This window comes from Pristis pectinata, chromosome 29 (genome assembly GCF_009764475.1).
Source record: "Pristis pectinata isolate sPriPec2 chromosome 29, sPriPec2.1.pri, whole genome shotgun sequence".
In the NCBI taxonomy this organism is placed as follows: Eukaryota; Metazoa; Chordata; class Chondrichthyes; order Rhinopristiformes; family Pristidae; genus Pristis; species Pristis pectinata.
Window position 1 is genome coordinate 6,566,614 of NC_067433.1, and position 23,268 is coordinate 6,589,881.

The 23,268-nt window shown below is 40.5% G+C and overlaps 1 protein-coding gene across 1 annotated transcript in view; it reads right to left on the reverse strand.

The window, feature by feature from the left end:
- Window positions 1-20,262, reverse strand: part of mxd1 (MAX dimerization protein 1) — a 33,262-nt gene extending 13,000 nt beyond the window's left edge. The window contains exons 1-4 of the mRNA XM_052041000.1: window positions 20,019-20,262; window positions 19,020-19,113; window positions 17,109-17,138; window positions 1-115 (exon numbers count right to left, since the gene is read on the reverse strand). Coding sequence (XP_051896960.1) covers window positions 1-115; window positions 17,109-17,138; window positions 19,020-19,113; window positions 20,019-20,091 — 312 coding nt within the window. The 5' untranslated portion in view covers window positions 20,092-20,262. The remainder of the gene's footprint in view (window positions 116-17,108; window positions 17,139-19,019; window positions 19,114-20,018) is intronic.
- Between the last annotated feature and the right edge of the window lie 3,006 nt (window positions 20,263-23,268).

Sequence of the window (23,268 nt, forward strand, 5' to 3'; positions counted from 1 at the left end):
CTTAATATGTAATTTGGCTTTCATAAGTAAACTGAGTGTGGTGTGTCTTGTACTCTCTGATCCCACTGGCACCAATTCTTTCAAGCGTTCCAAGCAAAGTCGCAGATGGGCCCGTCTGGTTTAAAACAAAAGATACTGATTTAAATTTGCAACCCAGGAACTGATAGGGAAGAACTCATAAATGACTGCAACTTTTTGATGACTGAAGTAAAATTGGCACTCCTGCCAGTTCAAGTTCTACTTCCCTTTAAATAGCTCCATTTTTAATCAACTGAATTTCATAAACTGGCTGAGTGATCGTACTTCCAAAATAAATGTATTTCTTGCGAAGTGTTACAAAGGAACATGTGGATACAAACGCAGGAGGTTCCTTTTTCACCAACTAGAAAATGTCACCATGTGAAATTGGCAAATGTAACCCAAGGGCAGAGGGCCATCATAAAGCCAAGTCAACACTTCACAGGCTTCACAAATCATGCCCATTGGCAAGAGGCTGCACAATATAGCCAAGGACCTAAGGGTTGAGAACTGCTGGTTACTTCCAAACTCAACGGGTTAAAAGTTTTCAATAGCGAACTGCATTCAGAATGTTCCTCCTGAGGGAACAATAATAACTTTATGCAGATTCTTAAGAAACCAATGGGGACAGCAGTGGATTATATCATTACTGATGTGGCAAATTGTTTCTCAGTTTCCAGGGGCCAAGTTGCTTACTGCTCCTAACATCTCCAAAAGGGGATCAACTTCAATAAAAGCATGAATGAGTTCCAGCAGAATTAGACTGACCATAAACAGAGCTCAGCTCTGCTGAAATCAGTGCCAGAAGCCATCAAAATAGATTTCCTCAAGGGCTGCAAAAGCAGCCTTGCTGATTCCTCGTGTTATATACAGCTTGTGCCTCTGAATCTGCACATGGTGCATTAATTTACAAGTTCCAGGAACAAGGCCAGGATAACATAGCACATTATTTCACACAACCTGCAGAGCACATGGTACATGCTCCTTTTACTCCAAGCTGAATGGGCTACAAGTGATGGACCTCAAGCTTACAGAGTCAATCTGAGAAAATCAAACACTAGTTCAGCTACTCCAATTTAAATGCTGTCATTTGATAATAAATCAGCAAAAGCTGGATTGTCTCATGTTGTTTAGAAACCCTTTGCTAGGCTTCAGAAGCCTAATGATCTAGGAAAAGACTATATAAAATGGTATTTTGAAGTTAATCTACCATTTCAACATTATCTTTATGATAATTGAATTTTTTTTTATGAACACACTACTGATTCAGATAGAATTAAAAATCTGGCAATTCCAGAACATTAAAGACAGTAGAAACTGTATTGTGCAAATGCAACTTCATAACTCTGAAATTATTAGGTATCATGCCCTACGTCACTCCACCATCATCAGCAAGGAAAATTAAACTGATCCGTTTGATTTTGGCTGTGGAATCCACCCGTGCACAAACCACTTCAGGCTCTTCAACTAGAGGGCAAATCAACATCAGAGCCAAACCCAACCCATTCCGATTCTCTACAAATTACCATTTTCAGCAGCAACGGTAAGTGCAAGACCTGACATTTTTATTTTCATTGACTCCATCCTGGATATTCTAAAGGTACAGGTAGTTCTGCTATAACGTCAAAGTTACATTGCGTTATAGAAAGTCATGTTATAACAGAACAGGTTGCAGTTGCCTTCAAAACACAGATTTAAACAGGTTTTCCCAGTTTGTGATATAATTAACACAGCCCATGTCAGATAGTATTCCCTAATCCATCAATTGTGTTATTTTTTATATGTAAACATTTAATAACTAAAAGCACTACAAAAGGACAACCAGTGTCAATACACTACAACTAATACAGAAGAGAAGAAAATAAACTAAACATCTACATAACTATAGCAAAAGAACGCCAACTAAACACCTGCAAAACAGCAGAGAAAACACCCGCTAAATGCACACGCAACACTTCAAAGAAGAATCGCATTCTCACCGTCCATAACACACGCGATCCCCGAGGGGCCCACCGAGCGCGGAACTCAACCAGGGTGCCTGCGGAGGCAGTGTGCTCCCCAATCGTGTTGTAACCATGGATAGGAAAGGCTTAGAGGGATATGGGTCAGACAGGGGCAAATGGGATTAACTTAGATGAGTTTCTTGGTCCACATGGACAAGTTGGGCCGAAGGCCCTGTCTCCATGCTGTATTACTCTATGACTCTATAACCAATTTGCATTATGGAAACACATGTTATAGCAGAACTACCTGTACTGCCTCCAAAAACCAGGTAGGATCAGCTCCATCTGAAAGGACAAGCACCTCATCTCCCTCACCAACTGATTTCCACTTTCCAAGTGACTGCTACTCAATGAATTGAATAATCAGCCCATTTCACATGTGCTGGGCCTTTGGTAGCGTTATCAAATTTCCAAAATCCTGTATATTTATTCCTGTTAAGTATTCATCAGGTGTTTTTGAATATCATTGAATCTGCTCACATCACCCTCAGGCAGAGCATTCTAGATAGCAACTATTCCCTGGGTTGATTAACATTCCCACCCATTGCCTCTGCTTCTTTTGCCAGTCACCTGTAATTATGGCCTTTAACAGGATAAGAACATTCAAAATGGGGGCAATGGCAAGCATATTTGCAGAAATGACGAGGGGAGAAAAGAAAATGATTCAGACAGGACTTGGCTTCACTTGCAAGCAGTTTTTGTTGACTTTAAGGTGGTGTTGATAAAAGATTATCAGCTAGTCACCTCTAGCTTAGTATTGCAACCAGGTTGGGGAATTCTAGTGAGCTCAACGGGGAAAAGCAAAAAAAAAATCTTAGGTCATTCATTCCTGTTGACAGTGTGCTAACATCAGAACTAGTATCAACAACAATCAACTATACAAACCATACTGTAATGTACTTTCCATACATTTATGTGCCATATTTTAAACAAAAGTACTTCAGTACAGCAGTGGTTTGAAAAACACACACAGATTTAACTATATTCTGCGGCAACTAGTTGGACATTCCACTAACCACTTACTGTAGAGGGAAGACATGGCTGAAGCATGCAATTCCAATCAGTGTGCGCCAAGTTATGGCTGGCTCACTCATCCACTTCCTAAAAGAATGCTCCAAACTTAAGTAGTCAACACATAGTTTTACCGACTGAATAATGGAATCTGCTCCATCCATCAGAATGATTCACCCAAAGCAACTAGTTGGGTGGGTAGGTAAACAGTAAGATCTAGTCTTTCAACAGAACAAAGTAAGAGAAGGCCATCTGTTCCTTTGAGTCTGCTCCATCAAGGTCATGGCTGATCTGCCACCCAAGTACCATTTTCCTGCACTATCGCCATAATATCCAGAAATCTATCAATCTGCTTGGTGTTCCTGTTTAGTGAAATACTACTTTGTGAGTGCTGCTGGAAGATCATGAAAGACACACCCTGGTTTACCCTCAAGCCTGTTGGTCTTCCTGTACAACAAGACATCCGCAAGTGAATGCTGCTGGGCACATTTCAAGCTGCAGGAGTATGTGCCAAGGAACACACTGAAGCTTGGTGCGGCCAACACAAAGGCTTTGTGGGGAAGGACTGCAATCTAAGGTCTTGCTGCCACTGGGTTTTCTGTAACAGCCCTGCAAACACCTGAAGGATATATTATTCAAATAGGATACATGGCATTGATGCTTTGCACACAGAATGTATAGACTGGATGACACCATGAATGTAAAGAGAGTCAGACACTGTTTTGTATTTCTTGAAAATACTTCTTACGAATAAAGTTTATTTCTGAAATTAAAAATCCCACCCCTTCAGGAAATAAAAACACAATAGTAGCTACTCCCAAATAGCAATGTGCAAAGATTAACATGGACTTTGCATTAGCATTCAGGAACTTGAAGCATGTCAATCCCATATGATCACTGGGAGTTCTAAATAACACAATCTGCAGGGAGCATTGGATGACAGCTTTGGCAAATCTAACCCCTAAACATCTGAATCATCCCATTGTATAACAGAATGGGTTTTGTTACTACTGACGAATAACAGATCACCTTGAACGAATCTAAACATGAAGGCAAGGGAAGAGAGACTTTAGAATTTGTGTTACTTACAAACATGAGATTTCCAGCACAGCTATGTACATCAGAAACACTAATCTTAGAACCATTAAAAAAAATCTTTCTCTATATTAGCAGTACTGAGATGGATTATACTGCCACAACACAAAACCAACATCAGGTAACTCAGCACAGATCATGGATGGAGCCTTGGACCTCACTGCTTGGTTTGTAATAAGTACCCACTTACAGCAGCAAGATAAACTTCAGTCTCCCTAATAGAGAGAAAAATAGTTACTGGGGAAAGATATGAAAACCTAAAGCAATTGTCTGCTTTCCCAACTAGAGTCAGAGCATGGAAATCATGTCTGTGCTGGCCATTAAATACCTATCTATATAGTAATCTCATTTTTCAGCACTCAGCTCACACTGTTCCACATCATAGCATTTCAAGTGCTCATCTAAATACCTCTTAAATGTTGTGCCACCCACTCAGGCAATGCACTCCTGATTTCAACCACCCTCTGGGTGAAAAAAAATTTCCTCAACTTCTCTCAAAATCTCCTAGCCCTTACCCTAACTCTACATCCCCTTGTCCCAGACACTTCTGCAAGGTAGAAAGCTCTCTCACTATTCACCCTATCTATGCCCCTCACAAGTTCTGTACATCTCAAATCAGCTTCCCCCTCAGCTCCAAGAAAAGCAAATCCAACGTAACCAGTCTCCCCTCGTAAGTGAAATGCTTCATTTCAGACAATATTCTGGTGAATCACCTCTTAACCCACTCCAACGCAATTATGTCCTTCCTTTAATCTGACAACCAGAACTGTGCACACTACTCCAGCAGTGGTCCAACTGATGTTTTATATAATTGTACCATAACTTCCCTACTCTTGCATTCCAAGCCCCAGCACTGAATAATGAAAAAAAAATTAATAAAGTAGAATTTCTACCCCTCGTATCCACTTGGTGGCATGTTCCTTTGGTGACTGAGATAATACTCTGGTCACTGGAAAGTGTCAATGTTGTTCTTCACCTGCTATGAAATAGTGACCCATGTGTGAACTCTCAGTATGATTTTTTTTCTCCTGGATGGAGATGCCTGATTGGAGTCTTAGCTCCTCGACAGCTTCTTGGTCATTTCAGGGGTTCCTCACAAATCACTGCTCCACTACACCACTCTGCCACTCCAATATAAAGATGAAAACTGTTCACCTCAAGGGACTCACTATACCACATCTACAGGTTAAACATCAAACAACACAACACATAATGTTCTTCAATGGGTGGTAAAAGGATCAGAATCAAAGGAGGCTCAATTTAAATGAGTGTTCTAGATTTGGTGTAGGGCGAGGGATTGGAATTGATGACAATTAAGGACACAGTTGAACACAGAAGAAAATTTGTCTGAATAAACCCATCTACGGAGAGGTTTAATGTGGGGGGAAAAAAAACTGAAGTTATCCACATTGCAAAACAAAAGGGACATTTGTTAAATGGAGTGAAATTAGGCAGCGCTGATGTTCAAAGTGACCCTGATGTGCTTGTGCACAAGTCACTGAAAGCCAATATGTAGGTGTTGCAAATGACGAGGGGACAAATGGTATGTTGGTCTTTATTATGAGGGTTTGATTGCAGGACTATGGGAGTCATATTCCAATTGTAAAGGACCATGGTGAGATTCCACCTGGACCAGTGTGCAGAATTTTGGTCTCTTTAGTTAAAAAATACCTACTTGCTATCAAGGGTGTGCAGCAAAGATACACTAGTGGTTCCAGGGATGGCGTGTTTGTATTACGAGCAGAGATCGAGTCAACTGGGACAACTCTTTTGAGTTCAGGAGGATGAGAAGAAATTTCACAGTCATACATCATGGAAGTGGGGAGTGTGAGGTAGGCCATTTAAGACTGAAGAGAATAGAAATTTCTTCAGGACGTCAACCTTTGGAATTCTTTGTCCCCAACGGCTGTGGAAGCTCTTCATTATGTTCAAATAGCCAGAAACTGGTATATTGTTGTCACATGTACCGAGGTACAGTGAAAAGCTTTTGTTTACATGCCATCCAAACAGATCATGCCGTACAAGTATATTGAGGTGGTAAAAAGAAATATAGATTGCAGAATATAGTGCTGAAGTCAGAGAAATTGTAGTGCCGGTAGACAAATAAAGTGCAAGGGCCACGATGAAATAGATTGGAAAATCAAGAATTCATCTTTCAGCATGCGAGAGGTCAGTTCAAGAGTCTGATAACAGTTGGACAGAAGCTGTCCTTGAGCCTGATGGTATGCACTTTCAAGCTTTTGAGAGGAGAGAGGGGAGGAGAGAGAATGACCATGGTGGGGGGGGTCCTTGATTATTTTGGATACTTTCCTGAGGCGGTGGGAAGTGTAGATGCAGTCAGTGGAGGGGAGGCTTTGGGGACAGTGCTAGATAAAGTGCAGAGATTGAAGATCAGCCATGATCTTGATGAATGACAGAGCAGGCTCACTGTTGATTGACCTAATTCTATTTATGTTTTGATGGACAAAAAAAACTATGAAATATTAAAATAATGACCACTCTTACAGCAAGAAACGTCCATATACTCAAACACACGGGGAAAAGAAAATGAGTTTTACTTCTCTAGTAATCCAAATTTTCTTGAACTGTGAAAGAGAACAATGTCAGACAAACAGCCTCCTCAAATGAACTAAAGATAGCAGGAAAAACTTGGCTGCATTGAGTATCAAATTCCTCAGTTATAAATATTCTTTTATGATCCTGTTTTGCAACATTTTATCAGAGGCTGGCACGAAACAAAGCATTGTTAGAGGGAGTGTTCAGCAATAAGAATTTTCTACAATACTATCATCGAAAGGAAAGTAACGATTACAATTCCCATAGCCTTCCTCAGTTTTAAAAGATAGGATACAAAACCTCTGAAATGCATCATAATCTGATAACTTGCGTTCTAGTTTTTTCTTCATTCAATGTATTTCTTCTTGCCCTTGCAGCTGATATATTTTTGATTGCTCACAGATTTTTATGCAAACTAAAAAAGACAAAAACTATTAATTTCTAATTAGCATATAGAAATTGAGCAGACATGACTTACAAATCTAATTCCATAAAAGATAGTCTCACATTTGAATAGTTTCCTAGAACATTATGTTGTGGATCAACCAGGGAACAGGCTATTTTAGATCTGTTAACATGTAAATGGGGCAGCATAGATTAATAATCTTGTGGTAAGGAGACTTCTGGGGAAGGATGATCATAATACAAGGAATTTTGAGAATGAAAGTAAAGTCAACCTTAAACTCAATTACAAAGGAATTGGGTGAAAATATGTTAAGGTGGATTGGGAAATTAGATTAAAATGAATAGATAGTGGTAGACATTTTAGAATTATGAAATATTCTAATTGACCAAATTGTGAAATAAAGACTTCACATGAATTTCTTCTGTGGCTGATTAAAGTTGTTAAGGATGGTATTACATCAAAACAAGATTTCCTACAGATGCAAGAATTATATTATGGCTAAGGAGCAGGATAACTTTCGAAACCAGGAAAGGATGACTAGGCATCGATAGGGAGAAAACAGGATGAGAGTAAACCTGCATGAAAATATGAAAAAGGTTTCAAGAGGTTCTACACATACAGAAAATGAAGGAATATTAAAGAGAGTAAATGCCAGCACCTTTGTAGCCAAGACAGGATTATAAAGGAAATGGCAGACATGTTCAAGTATTTTTGTTTTACATAGAAAAGCAGAAGTCTGAAAATGTTGGAAATCTGAAAAAACAACTGGAATTGCTGGAAAGACTCAGCAGTCTGGAAAGCATCTACAGAGAGAGTAATAGGAGTAACATGGATGAGGCCATCAATTGTATTTTCACCTAATTCCTTTGTAATTGAGTTTAAGATCGCCTTAACTTTCACTCTCAAAATTCCTCATATTTTGATCAATCTTCTGCAGAAGTTTCTTTTCTGCTAAGTAGTTCCAGCATTATGATTTTATTTAATATTGTTCTGTCCCTCTTCAAAATAAGGTTTTAACTGTTATCAAGGGGCAAAACAGCAAACATTACTGGGGATAAGGTACTAGGCAAACTAACAGGACAAGGTGATGACAAATGGCCTGCAACTGCACTTCTAAAATAGGTGGTGGGGTTGATTGTTATATTCAGAAGTTTCTTTAAGATTCTGGAAAGCTCACAGCAAAGAGCAACGGTATCATTTTACAAGAAAGGTAGGAAAGTAAAAAAAAAGTTAACTACAGCTTAGTTAGCTTGTGAGATGTATAGAAAATGCTGAAATCCATAAAAGGGATAACATAACAGAAACCAGAACTATGTTAACTCTGCCCAAGCTATATGAATGGGAAGCAGTGTTTAATAAATTTAGGGTTCTTTAATAATTATGTAATTGGCAGGGTAAAGGGAAATAGATATGATGTATTTGGTTTTCAAAACAACATTCAATGAGGTGCCGCATGAAATAGTACTACAGAAGTTTAATTATGGTTTAGGGTAGTGTATTTACATGGGAAGAAAACAGGTTACAGATGTCAGTGCAGCAACAAAAGGAACATTACCAAGTTAGTATGTTGCAACTAGTAGAATAACTTGGATGAAGGGATGGAGTGTAATACATCAGAGTACGGCAATAATATAGACATAAGAAGGAAAGTGAGTTCTGAGAAGGACAAAAGGCCTGTAATGGGATAGAGACAGATTGAATAAGTGAGCAAAAACAAAAATGCAGAGGAGGGAACCAAGTAGTTATCCACTTTGATTGAAAGTACAGAAAAACAAAGAATTTAAATGTGTGAAAATATATTTTAGTGTTAAAATGGGTCTCCTCATATAAAGAAACAGAACGAGTTGTATAGGTAAAACAAATTAAAGCACATGGCCCTTATTGCAAAGGGAATGGAATACGCGAGCAAGCAAATCTACCTGCAACTGTTATAGGATTTGGCAAGTAACACAATTGGAATATACTTGCCCCGAGGAACAGTATAGCTGACTCCTGCTCTCATTTCTTAGGACTTGGTTCACTCACTATTGTTTGTACAAAGTGCCTGCTGTATTTTGCTTAATATTGCAAGGTTTTCAGGCTTCCTTTTGGAAGTCCTTTGACTTAAGGTTTAGATAATATACCCACACAACCTTGCCAACTTTGCTCCCAAACAAGTACAGGTGAAAGATTTATTGATTCCTATTCTAAGCAACTAACAATGTTTTTTTTCTTCCTGACAACAAACCACTTGTTGATACCTATAACCCATGGCTATGATTGAGAGTTCCAAATTGACAGGCAGCTACCAAAGGACAAAAGTTACATCTTCTTTGTTTAAAATAAGAAAACAGTAGAATTTGCAAAATTCCAACAATAGCTGCAAAACACTGGGAATTCCCACAAAGGTATGAGGCTTAGTATGGTTCAGTTCTTTGCCTCTTTATAGCACTCCAAATGCTGACACATCCTGACATACCATTAAATAGAGAGAGAATACACTGCAGGGGTACAGGGAAACATGGAGAGGAATGGGACTAATGGCATTGCTCCCCTCGGAGCCAGCATGGAAATGATGGGCTGAATTGCCTCTGTGTCACCATAAAGTGCAAGAAAAATTAAAAATCACTTTTTGTCAGTAGTACTTAAAAAGGGGAAAATGAAGAAAAGTTGGCATTTTTGGCTGCAGATCAGAGGGTATGGTTGGTGCACCATTTTCAGATTAGAACTGGTGCATGGAGGATGCTGGACATGCAAAGGACACAAAACAGCACATGGTTTGATCCACTTCACTCCCCAAAACTACTGAACAACCTCTCTCAAATATCCCCAGCATCCACATAACCACAACTTAGCTATGATTCTATCAGACAACCCCATAAAAAAGATATTATATTTTTCAGTAGACTCAAGATCAGTTCATCTAAAACCAAAGGTAATCTTCACTACAACTAACCATGCTACATTGATGTACAACTTCACAATAAATAAAGTTCTTCACAAGAAGTTTCTGTCTAACACCAGTATAACTCCAGTAGATCATTTTAACGGCATGGACCAGTACACTGCCACCAACATGCTACAAAAAAAATTAAGTCACAATAATTTACCTTACTGTGCCATGCACTGATTACAGTTTACCAATAAGGAAGCCAACATATTTGGATCAAACATCTGCTCAGTTGCTTGCAACCAGGAGCCAAATATTATAATCCAATACTACCAATGATTAACTCTTCACCCACCATCTTGAGCATTCATGAGCTCTTTTCTCTGCACACCCCACCATTGGCACATAGGTACTGGTATGAGATGCACAGAAATAACTGACCAAGGGTTCTTCAAAGAACCTCCCAAACCTGTGATCTTCACCACCTAGAAGGATTTAAAGCAGCCACAAGAAGAGAACATCGATATATACCTCACATATCATTCACACATGCCTCACATATCATTCTGAATTAGAAACTGCATAGAAACTTCACTCCATTGTTGGGTTAAAATCCTGGAACTCCTTACACCAACATAGAAGAATTGTCACAAGGTCTACCGCATTTCCAGGTGGCTCCACATCACCTTTACCAGCAATGCTGATAAGCCACAGAGAAATAATCAAAAGAAAAGCTACAACAGAATAAAAATGCTTCCACACCAAAAGGCTGATGCTTGGGAATGCCAAGTACGGATGTCAATCTCCTGTTTACTATATACTAATAGCTCAATATTCTAAAGTGAGAGGGAAAGAAAATATAGGATCAGTCTTCCAGGTAACTTGAATTATATCCTTGTTATAAATTGCTTGCAAAAACTAAGAAAATATTTCAGACTACATTTATGAATGATTCCAATAAATTGCTAAATAATTGTGTTTAAGCAATTCCTGGCTCTAACATTAACAACTAAACCTAGCAGAACTGTTTATTTAAAACATGTGGAAGGTTTCCATAATCAATACTATGCTCTTTTAGACTCTGATTTCAAGCTGCACCATCCATTCTGCATGTGAAATCTGTAAAGACATTTGAAGCCTTGAATGAATTGGCTTGACCCATAGGTGTCCTTTCTTACTCTCTTTTCTACCATTCACACAAGGCTTAAATATGTCTTCATATATAAAAAAACTTTTTGTAGCCAAGCACAGAACTAGAATGCCTTTGAAAACAATGGGAATGAACAAAACAAAGAGCATTGGCAGCACCATTCAGATATTAGCTTCCATTCAAACAAATAAAAGTAGATATGTACAGAGGCCAAAGACCATTATAGGTCATAAAACAATAAAATATTTTAAAAAATTCCAAACAGATAAGATGGGATAGAGAAAAACAAGTAACAGTTGTGTACATGAATTTGAGGTAGTTGCAGAGAAGAACATGCATATGAAAATTTGCTATATCCGGATTAAGGCCTTCAGTATTCAAGTTGAATTCGGCAGGCAGATAACAGTCCCCTGGGCACTTTACCAAAAATGTTTGACCGGGATGGGTGGCTTTCCACAATGGAAACTACAGGAACTAATTAGGAACAAAATGCCCACTTCCAGATTGTTTTAAATTAAAAAGACTAAAATATTGTCATACAGTTCATCTGAAAGGTTAACTACACTATCTCTCTTGAAACCCAAAAATACACAAACTGCCTCAAAATATTCTTTAAACCTTTGCAGCTGAAGCTAATTGACAGATATTGCAGAAATTTTAAAGCCCATTCAGTATGATCTCATCAGGCATCAAGAGACATGCAAGATTACATGATCTGTTGCAACATATTGCACAAGGAGTAATACTTCCCCATGCAACCAGTTCAATAAGGACAAAATACTATTCACACAAATGTGGAAGGTACAAAACCTAACACAACTAGCACTTACAGGTGATAATACTGTATTTGCAGGCATGTGATTTTGGACCTCATTGTATCATCAAATCATCATTCTACAATTCATCATCAACATAGGTTCTTCTTAGGCAGTCCCTCTAAAGGAGAGCAACTTGCTTCCACTCCAATCATATGGCATCTGGAAATGACGGACGAGACCAACATGGGACCCACAAACTCCACTACAGGCAGGGCAAGGGGTGCTTGATAGGTTGGCAGATGGATAGTCTGGGAAGACGACATGTACTTTCTGGGCTTCCTGTGGAGACTCAATATTCTCAGTGCCATCCTGGTTGCTGCTTCTCTCTATTGTTTTGTCATGGACCAAATGTGGATGTTAAGCTTTCGTAGAGAGGGTTTCAGAACATAGGCGAATCCTTTCCTCAGTTGTGGTAATCCCTTGCAACGATGGAGCTCAGGGTAGAGTTGCTGTTTTGGGAGTCTAGTGTCAGACACATTAACAATGTGATCTGCCCGTCATGGCCAGCTGAGGATAATTCAAACCTCAATGCAGTAGACATTAGCCGGAGAGAGGCAGCCAACATTGGGTTGCTTCTTCTGCAAGTGGATTTGGAGGATTCTACAGAGACAACATTGACAGCATCTGTCAAATGTGTTGGTGTGCCTGACCCAGAAACTTGCTCTTGATTACCTTACATGGGAACAACTTATTTGGCTCATCACCCCTCCTCCCTGGCAGCTTCCTCAGACTTCACAATGTAAACTTTGCACCTTAACCAAACCAGCTATCAACTCACCGTGTGCACCATTCCAAGTTACCACCAAGTGCCATGGAAACAACTGCCAACTTCATTGCCTTCCTTTTTCAATTGGAAGGCACAGTCTAGCCAAGAGTGCTGGATGAAGTTGGGTGACTGTTGATGCCTTGGTCACTCTACAACAATGTGAATCACATCATTCCATCACACAATAAAAAAAGTAACAGATTCACACTGTAACCCTGGTGCAAGGTAAAGGAAGGATTTTTTTTGTTAAGAGAAGACCTCAAGACTTGCATTTATTCAGCCCTTTTCACATTCCTTTCAGAATGTTCCAAAACGTTTTACAGCCAATTAACTATTTTAGTCACTTGGTAACATATGAAATAATAATCAATTTGTGCACAGCAACTTCTCACAAGTAGCAATATGATGGTGGCCTGATAGTCTGCTTTAGTATTGCTGCTCGAGGATAAATATTGTCCAGGAATTCACTTGCCTGCAAATAATGGTCAAGCTTCCAGCCAAAAGCAAGGTCTATCACTATCCAAAAAAAGAAGGTAAACTGTCAATGTAGTGGAATATCAACTCAATCTTTGTGTTCAAATACATCACGACCATCAACTTCTGGCTCAGGAAGAGAGATTGCTACCAAGAGAGCCAGTGTTGTTTGGCGGATGGAATGTTAATTAAAGTGAGCTGCCTAGCTCTGGATAGAGTCATGTTTCTTGAATGCTGTTGGAACTACATTAACCAGGCATTCCTGATCTCTGCTTTAGAAGGAAAAGCTTTTGGGAGCTGGAAACAAATTACGCAAACTACCTTTACATGTATGCAAAATGTTTCTCTCAAGTTCCCTACCTTGCATATTTTTATGCAGGTGCACATGATACACAAACAATTTCACAACAACCAAAAGCTACTTTTGAATGAAAGGAATTGTGGCAGGTTTTGGAGTGGGGTTAGGGAAAAAGATGTTCCTGAGATAGTTTGGGGAGGCACAAGATCTGGAACCACACACACACACACACACACACACACACACACACAACCAGGTTGCAGTGCCAGAGCCAACTGCAACTTTGGGTCATCAATTTATCTCAGAATCTCGGATGAGTTGATAGACACACAGAGAGAATAAGATGGGATTAGTGTAAATGGTGCTTAATGGTCAGGAAAGACTCAGTGGGCTGAAGGGCCTGTTTCCATGCTAATATGGCTCTCCACTATTTAGCAGTGGCTCAAACAAGCAGCTGCCATCTAATAATTTTGGAACATGGTCAGTGAAGTGAGTATCCTCAAGAGGGGAAAATTTGGGAAGACTGCAGAAATGCTCAACCGTGAAGAAATGCTTCCAGAAATGGTCTGGCATTTCAACAGTAATCTTTGAATCCCTATTGCCAACCAGTGAATCCACCAAGTCCCCCCAACTTCTGGACTTGGAACGACACCACATGTCACTGCCCAGCTGATTCTACTTGTTGGAGTACTTCCAAGAACCTGGATACTATGTGCCATCCGGCTACTGAACAGCACGGACCTGCCAATATGTCACAGGTGGACATGTACCAATTAACAGCAACATTCTGGCAGCATCCTTCCTTCCTAGTACAGGCACTGGAGGTAACTACAAAATAACTCTGGGCCAAAACAACTAATTCAGTTGCAGCTGGGAACCCCAGGAGAAAGTCTGGGAGGATAAAGAACAGCAAGGGAGAACTGGCTGGCATAGGAGATGGAGTTGGACCTGGACCTGGACCCGGACCCAAGGTCTGGGGTACGGGAAGTAGCAGGGACAGAGAAAAGAATTCAGAACAAACTGCACATTTATCTTCAAATATATCCAAATGCAACCGATTTTTATATACAATTTTGGTAGTTGTATTGAAATGCAAATTTAATGAGATTTGGGGCCACGCTGCTGAGAAATTCAGAGTTACTGGATGAAATGCAGCAATAGTAATGATACTTGCTACTCCATTAAACGCAGCCACCCTGCCTCATTACTGCATCTCACTGAAGAGAACTTACATTGTGTTCAGAGAATTAAACAGTATTAAGATCAGGAAACAACAGTTGTTCCATTTCTGCTAAAGGGAAATGAATGACCTGAAATTTACTGCAGTGTAACAGTCAATGTACAGTAAACAATTAACAGTAAACAATGCACAAATTGCCAGTAAACCCAAGGTAATGAAAGGATATCCAGCACATGCAAATTACCATGAACTGCTGAGTGATTTGCCGTAGCCTTGCCGAAACAGCATCTCACCACCAACCATTGTTATTAAGGAGTTGTTGAATATGCATATTAAACACATTAAAATTGATGCAGAAAGTTAGGACTGCTTCTATTAGTGACAAGGTAATTGTCAATGCAGTGTCAATTAAATCCCTTTGGACCCAAATGAAATTTGGGAGTTGCAGACCTACTGCTTGCAAACTGGTCTTGTAAGTTCTTATTTATCCATGCCCTTATTTCCCCTTTAGGTCAGCATTTCTTCTTTTATTTCTACAGCTAATTTAACATAACTTAACTCCATTTTCTTCTCAGCTAATCCAGCTTCTCTCATATTTATCACATAACAGACTTCCTAACCAACCTCATGTGAAATCAGAAAGCAGATAGATATTGTCCACTTGCTTTATTGCTTTGCAATTTTAAGCATACACTCACAGCACAAACATGATTTCTACTTAAACAGGGAGGAGAAATCATCTACAGAACAAACAGAGCAACGTGCTACTGTGCCCAAGTTATCAGCCAATATTTCTGTGACATTATGCAGTATACCTAATTGTGTAATTACATCACCCTTCAGCACCACCTGCTACTGCAAAATTATGTTTTAAAAGAAATCCTCACGCAAGTCTCAATCTGTATGCTCCAAATCAATAGGTTAACAATCTATAGTGTGTAGGGGGTGAACCCGAAAGGAATTTTCAGGGAAGCGAATTCCCTGGCTTCAGTCCACCTCTATATACAAATGTTTTACTATTCAAAACATAGCTTTTCCAATCCCTCAAGACCACTCTTCTGAAAGGGAAGAATTGATTTGATGCTTTGGCAAAACATACATCAATCATGTTATAGCACGATTACACCCAGCTACATGGTTCCATATTCAGGAACTAAATGATGTTTCTTTTTTATAAAAAAAACCTGCTGACTGACAGATTGATTGCCATGATTAACCAAAAACTCCCAACAATATTGTATTACGTTACTACAGGAGTGGCAGGCAGCAAACTAGATAATTTCTAGTCTTTTCTGTCATTTGACATTCCTATGCTGCAGGTGGTTAACATCAAATAATGAATAGATATTTCCATATTCATAATTACTGAAATCATTTTTTTACAGGAAAACTAATATTAATATTTTAATATCAGTCCTGGGCACAGCTGCAAGTTTTTAAATAAAAATATAACAACACAATTATGTAAAAGATCCCAGAGCACTCTTTCCAAGAAGATGGAATGACTTAGCGTCACCAGTAAATGTTTAACTATCAAATCTCAAAATTAAAACAAATTAGTTTACCATTATCACATTTGTGCAACCTGGAATGGACAAATTGACACCACTGCTGTTTACATCATTAAAGTGCAGCCACTTTTATAAGTATTTTATTGACTGCAAAATTGTTTGGGTAATCTGGGTTTATAATAGTGCAATACAAATGCAAACTTTTCTCTTCATCTAATGGTGAAACACTTTCCCAACAGAAGCTGCAAGATTCTGATTTAATTAAGAGCTCAGGCAGCAATTCTCAATGAACTCAACATCAATGATGCATTATTAGGCCAAGAAGTGAAGAGTGCAACCATTGATATGCATTTGTGAAATAACCGATCTTTGATAATCAGAGGTCGACTCTACAAAACACTGATTAGGCCACAGTTGGAATATTGCGCTCAGCTCTCGTCGCCACACTATAGGAAGGACATGATTGTACTGGAGAGGGTGCAGAGGAGATTCACCGGGATGTTGCCTGGGATGGAATGTTTCAGTTATGAGAAGAGACTGGATAGCCTGAGGAGGCTGAGGTGGTCCATGGAACTTTGCCCCATGGCAGAAATATCTAAGAGCAGAGGCCATAGTTTTCAGGTAAGAGGTTTACAGGAGATCCGAGAAAGAAATTTTTCACCAAGAAGGTGGTTGCAATCTGGAATGCACTGGCTGAGAAGGTGGTGAAGACAGGTACTCTAACACTTAAAAAGCATCTGGACCAGCATATGAACCCGCAAGTAGACTATGGACCACATGCTGGTAAACGGGATTAGTATAGATAAGTCCTTGGTAGTTGGCATGGTTGTGCTGGGCTGAAGGACCCATTTCTGTCCTGCATGAATTTGTGATTCTGTGTTACAGAATACAAAACTAACCAGTCACTCAGTAACATTCAAGTCATCACATTACTTTCACAGTCTTCAGCTTACCTGTTTTTTTCCATTTCGTTATGCGTTGATCTGGAAAAAAAATTAAACAAGGATTAGAATCTTTTCAATTCAAGGGAAACAAAAATGAACAATTTACACCAAATATCATCTCCTACATTCAAGCTCCTTCGAAATAAGAGCTTGCACAATCTGTGAAAGTTGTATCATGGAGGATCTTATCTGCCACAAAGCCATTTTGATTGAAAACCGACCAACAAGTAAGTGTTTTACATTTTGTCAATGTTCCCTTCTTGTTGGTAACCCACAAACATCAAAACATCCTGGCGTAAAATGATTACCAATATCCCAAAACGCACAAAGTATAGTCACAGAGCTGGAAAACAATTTGCCATTCAACTTGTGCAGCATCTTGCCAAACCCTCTGCCTACAGAGCAACTTCTTTCTAAACAAAAAAGTATTTCCCCCTCAGTCAAATAAATGTCACAGCTTCATTGCAAAAGGCACAGTTTTACTGAAAGTCACCAAATAACAGCATGCAGATTTGCACAAAAGCAGCAAAAAGATTCAAATATCATCTAAGTATATCGGGACCCCACCTAGAAGACCACCCACATAGTTGGCAAATCACACAACATAACTATATCCAAACATTTTTCATTATACAGTTCCCCATTCCTAAAACCACTCATGTTGGACTGTATGGCTGACAAACAAAAGGTTCTCTACGAGGTTCCCAATGGCAGTTCTTTTTGCAGGATGGGGAGCACTGGTACAACAAAGAAAAATAAAAGTGAGCTTCAAGAACCTACAGCATGCCACCTGCTACCAGCGGTGCCTGGAAATCAAGGGCTCACTTGTTGAGCTGTGACACAGCAGCTCACAAACTTGGCGAGAAACAGCCTAGTTGCTTTCAAGTCTTCAAGAAAACAACTGTGCTCTTTCCTTTAAGCCCAAATTCATTTTAGAGTTTGAGCTCTGCACACATATCCAAAGATAACAAAATCTGCTACTTAACTCGCCACTGGCTCAGTCACCCTGAAATCTAAAGCTGGCACAAGCAAGTTGGATTGTGATTTTATCCCTCCATTCACGAAAATAAAGACTGAATGTGAAAGGACATCGTTAAACAACTGGTCAGATGAGGAGTTTTAATCAAAAATAAATCCCCATCATGTTGTTAAATATTTTTAGGACAGCTCCAGATACATTAGCCATCCCTCCTTTCATAATTTTAGTGAATGTTAATTTGTTTTTATTGAGAATAGAAGGTGTCCACGGATCACAAAATGACCCAGAGTGCAACAGGAGGTTGGACCGTTTCCAGGCCAAATAACCACATTCATTTTATCTTCAATAAAACACACACACTTGAAGAGAAATTTAATGAAGTCAATTCAGTTTAAATAGAATTTAAGAGATGGATAAAGAAAGATCAAATAAGTAACAGCAAGAACAAATAGTTGCAACGAAATTCTTAACAAACAAGCTTCTTAAAATTCAGTGCAAGCCACGTACACACTGTTTCCATTACCCTGTTTACAAACAGCTCAGAGGAGTGACTTCAATAATCATTGAGAAAACAGATTCCATTGCTGATTAATCCAACTCACTCCACCACTGTCACCCTTTGTCCTGGGAATGGAATTGGGTGGAGAAGTAAACCATGGAATTAATCCAGGAAGGAACAGCTAAACTAGTTTCAACACAAGGGAATTTGCTTAGTTCAAGAGTGATCCTTATGGAGTAACAGAATTATTAAAATAATCGATTCTGCAAAGGTGCAAGAAACAAAGCAATTCGAGCACCCATGAGAAAATGGCCTTAATCCCCATTTACAGGGGCAAGCAGGGTGTTCTGGAATCCAGAATGGGAGACGGGCAGCTCAGTTTAGGGATTACTAGAAACAAGTCTAGCCAAAAACTAGGCAGTCAACCACGTTTAGTCTTTACCTGCTCCCCGCACTCTTCTTGCTTTTGCTTTTCCTTTTGCTGCCAGAATCCTCGCTTCTGTAGGGCAGGAGTGCTGCATACCCATGTTCAGCCTCTGTATGGTGCATGAGAGCAAACTAAGGCAGAGTGGCCACACACTGTCCTCTGCCAACTCCTTTCTTCTACCGCTTCCCCATTCCCACCCCTTCACAACGCCAACCCCCTTCTGTCTCCCCCACAGTTGACATGTCTCCAGCCCCATTCACAGCACTTGCCACCATTAGTCATTGACTTACAAGAAGATAAAAGGATATACTTGCTATAGAGGGAATGCCGTGAAGATTCACCAGTGTGGTTTTTGTGATTGCAGATCTGTCATATTATGAGAAGCCTAGCCTATTCAGAAGGACGAGAAGCACCCTCATTGAAACTTATGAAATTCTTAGACAACATTCAACATGACAGATATTGGAAGGATGTTTCCCCTTAGCCCAGGACTCTAGAACTAGGGGTTATGTTTCGAAAATAGTGGATAGACTACTTAAAGCTGAAATGAGGAGATATTCAGGACATAAATGATGAGAAGTTTCTTCACTTAAAAGGCTTATGAATCTTTGGATCTCTACCCAGGGGGCTACACAGACTCAGTCCTGATAGTTTTCTTTGGATCATGTTGGAATCGAGGGATATGGGGATAGTGTAGGAAACCAATAGTTGGGTAGATCAGCTGTGTTACTGGCAGATTGGGCTGTTGGGATGAAGTGGCCTACTCCTATTTATGTTCTCCTTCCACCCACTACCTCCTCCTTCTACCCCCCCTTATTCCCCTGACTCTTGATCATCCCATTCCCTACCACCCCACCACCTCCTCCTCCCCAATCCCTTCCAATCTCAACCACTGCCCCAACTCTTACCCTCCCCATTATTTGCCCCCAATTTTTCCCTCCCCGTTCCCCACCTCAACCATTCCCCCCCTGCCATTCTCCGCCGCCCCTGCTGCCCCCGCCCGGGATTGTTTACCTCGCTCCCGCCGCTCCAAGTAGTGCGCGGCCTCGATCAACCGCTCAATGTTGATGAGCTGCACAGCGGTCATTGTGTGAGGACGGACAGAGATGGCGCGATCTGGCCGCAAGACTTCTCCCTCAGTTGAGTTCAGCGCCCGGACCCGCTCCGACCAGCCGCTGCCAACCGCCCGTGTTTACCTGCCTGGGGAAATAAAGGCGCAGCGGCCACGCACCCTGACCGGACCCACGGTCCGCCTCCCGAGCCTCTCCGCGCTCGCCTATTGGACAAACCCCACCGCCGACCCGCCCCTCCTTGCTTTTCATTGGTTGGCAATGCTGTCCATCCGCGATCACGTTACCTTGACCGCCCGAGATTTTTTAAAAACAAGAGCTCAAGGGCCCACCCCCGCTTTCCATTGGTCGGTTTGGATTCCAGCCGTCCGTCCGCCTTCTTCTCCGAGCACGATTGGCCAATCTAGCTGTCCGTCAACGTGAACCGTGGACGGTTGCCTGTCGATCCGGCTGACTTCACACAACCAAGTTCTGATAGGCTGTTCACAATGATGTAATGCGGTTCTCGTCCTATCAGAAGTTGCATGATGTATGCCTAAGTGTCCGTGCACTGAGTGACATGCGTAGTGGACGCTTGGACTGGTTGCTGCGCTATCGCTGCTTCTTTCTCCCGTTTGACACAAATGTCTTCACATGGGATCTCCCCACCGGAAAATACTGTCCTGTCCCCACGTTGAAAGTAGGGAGGGTTTGATGTAACGTTACAGGGTGCAAGTGAGACTGCATCTGTGCATTGCATACAGTTTTAGTCTTATTTTGATGCAGAACGTGGTTGTATTGTTGGCAGTGCAGAGAAGGTTCACCCTGGGTTGAGTCCTGAGATGAACTAGTTGCCCTGTGAAGATAGGCTCCGTACTCTGGAGCTTAGAAGAATGAGAGATGAACTTATTGATACATTTGAGATTTTTTAGTAACCAGAACTAGGGGAGCAGAGCTTCAGAATAAGGGGTTGTCTGTTTCAGGCAGAGATTTTTCTCCCCTAAGAGCATGGTGACTCTTTAGAATTCTCTCTCCCAGAGAGTTGTAGAGGCAGAGACATTGGATATATTCAAGGCAGAGATTGGAAGGGGTGGAGAGCACAAAGGGAATGTTTTTAATAGGACCAAAATTGTCCAGCTGACATAATTGCTTTAGGTGCCATCTAAAATGAGGGAGATGAATACTTGTTAATCATAACTGATCTGCTTGGAGGAGTGCAAATTGAGAAGGAAAATACATGCCGGAACAAGCAGAACACAGCAATTGCTGGAAATACTCAGAAGATGAGGTAGCTTCTTCGGAGAGAGAAAAACTGGGTTGATGCTACAGATGGATGGATGACCCACCATCAGAGCAGCCTAGTTCCAACACAAACAGGAAAGGCTGGTTATCGGAAATTATTGAATGTAATTACCTGAAAATATCGAGTCCAAGACAATAAGTGAGATGCTCCTCCTCTACCTTAGTTTGGACTTCACAGAGCTGAAGGAAGAGAGGTCAGAGTGGAAGTGGAAGGGACAATTCAAACAACAGACAACTGGAAGTTCAGGGTCACCTTTGAAGAAGGACGGTGTTCTGCAAAGCAGTCATCCAATCTGCATTTAGTTTCTCTAATGTAAAAGAGAGTATATCTTGAGCACTGAATGCAATACACTAGATTGGAAGAAGTAAAGTGAATTGTTGCTTCACCTGGAAAGACTGTTTCAGTTACTGGATAGTGGTAGGGAAGAATTAAATGGAGAGGTGTTTCATTTCTAGTGGTTGAATGGCAAAGTGTTGTGAGAAGGCGAGTGGTTGATGGAGATAGAAGAGCAGACCAAGGAGTTCCAAGAATGTTGAAATGGGAAGGGGAGGGGAAGACCTTTCTGGTGGCAGTGTCTCTATGACTTTAAATTCTACTACTATCTTTCTCACAGCTGACCACAACTTCAAATTATACCTTTTGCACCCAATCTGAGTCATATATTCTCGAAAAAAAGCACCTAATAGTCACACCTAGGAAACTCCTCTCTCTTCCTTCACTCTGAAAAACAACTTTTCACTGCTGCTTTTTCCTGTTCCTTAGCCAATTTTCCATCCGTGCTATCGAAGCCTCTTTTATTCCATGGCCTTCAATCTTTCTGACAAGCTATTATGTGGCATCTTATCAAGTATGGAAGTTCATACATACATCAAATTCATATCCCTCATCAACTCTCTTTTACTTCATCAAAAAAATCCAAGTTAGTTAGGCATAGTTTGCCTTTAACAAATCCATGCTGTTTTTTCCTAATAAATCCACCTTTATCCAAGTCACTGCTAATTCTGTCCATGATTACTCTTTCTACAACCTTCTTCACCGAGTTAAACTGACCGGTCGTTTGTTAACAGAGTTATCCAAACACTCATCTTGAACAAGGGTGTAACATTTGCAATTTTCCAGTCCTCAGACACCACCCCTACAGAATTTACAGAAATTGGGAAGATTATGACCAGAGACTCTGCAATTTCCTATCCTCAGCAATGTAGGAGACATCCCATCCGAACCAGGTGATTTAACCACTTGAGACTAGTCCTTCTGGTACCACCTCTTTATCAGGTTTTAACCCACCCAGAATCTCAATTACATCTTGCTTTGCCAAGACTCCAGCAGCATCGTCTTCCTTGGAAAAGACTGATGTAAAGTACTCGGCCAGTACCTCATCTACACTTTCTGCCTCCATGGGTAAATTTCCTTTTGTTTTGGTCTCTGATGGGCTCCACAACCCTTCTCCTGTTCACATGCCTACAAAATATCTTTGGATTCCAATTCTACTTTGTTATTAGTCTTTTTTTGTGCTATTTCTTTGCCTCTCGTTTCCTTTATCACTTCCCCTTTGCGTAATCAGCCTGGTTATAACTCGAGTTAACAACCTGACAACTACTATGTGTGCTTTTTTCTGCTCCATCTTACTCTCTCTTTCTGGTAATCCAGGGAGCTGTGGCTTCAATTCTCCGACCCTTCTCCTGCATGGGCCTATTTTACATTGTTCAATTACAGCTTTGCCTGCTAAGCTTTGATTCCAATTTATCTGATCCAGATCTCTTCTCACTACAATGAAATTGGCCCTCTTCAAAGGACAATTTTTACCTCGGTGTGGTCTATATCCTTTTCCATAGCTACTCTAATCCTGATGGTATGATGGTTGCTGTTTCCTAGATGTTCCCCAAATGATACTTGCTCATTTCCCAGAACA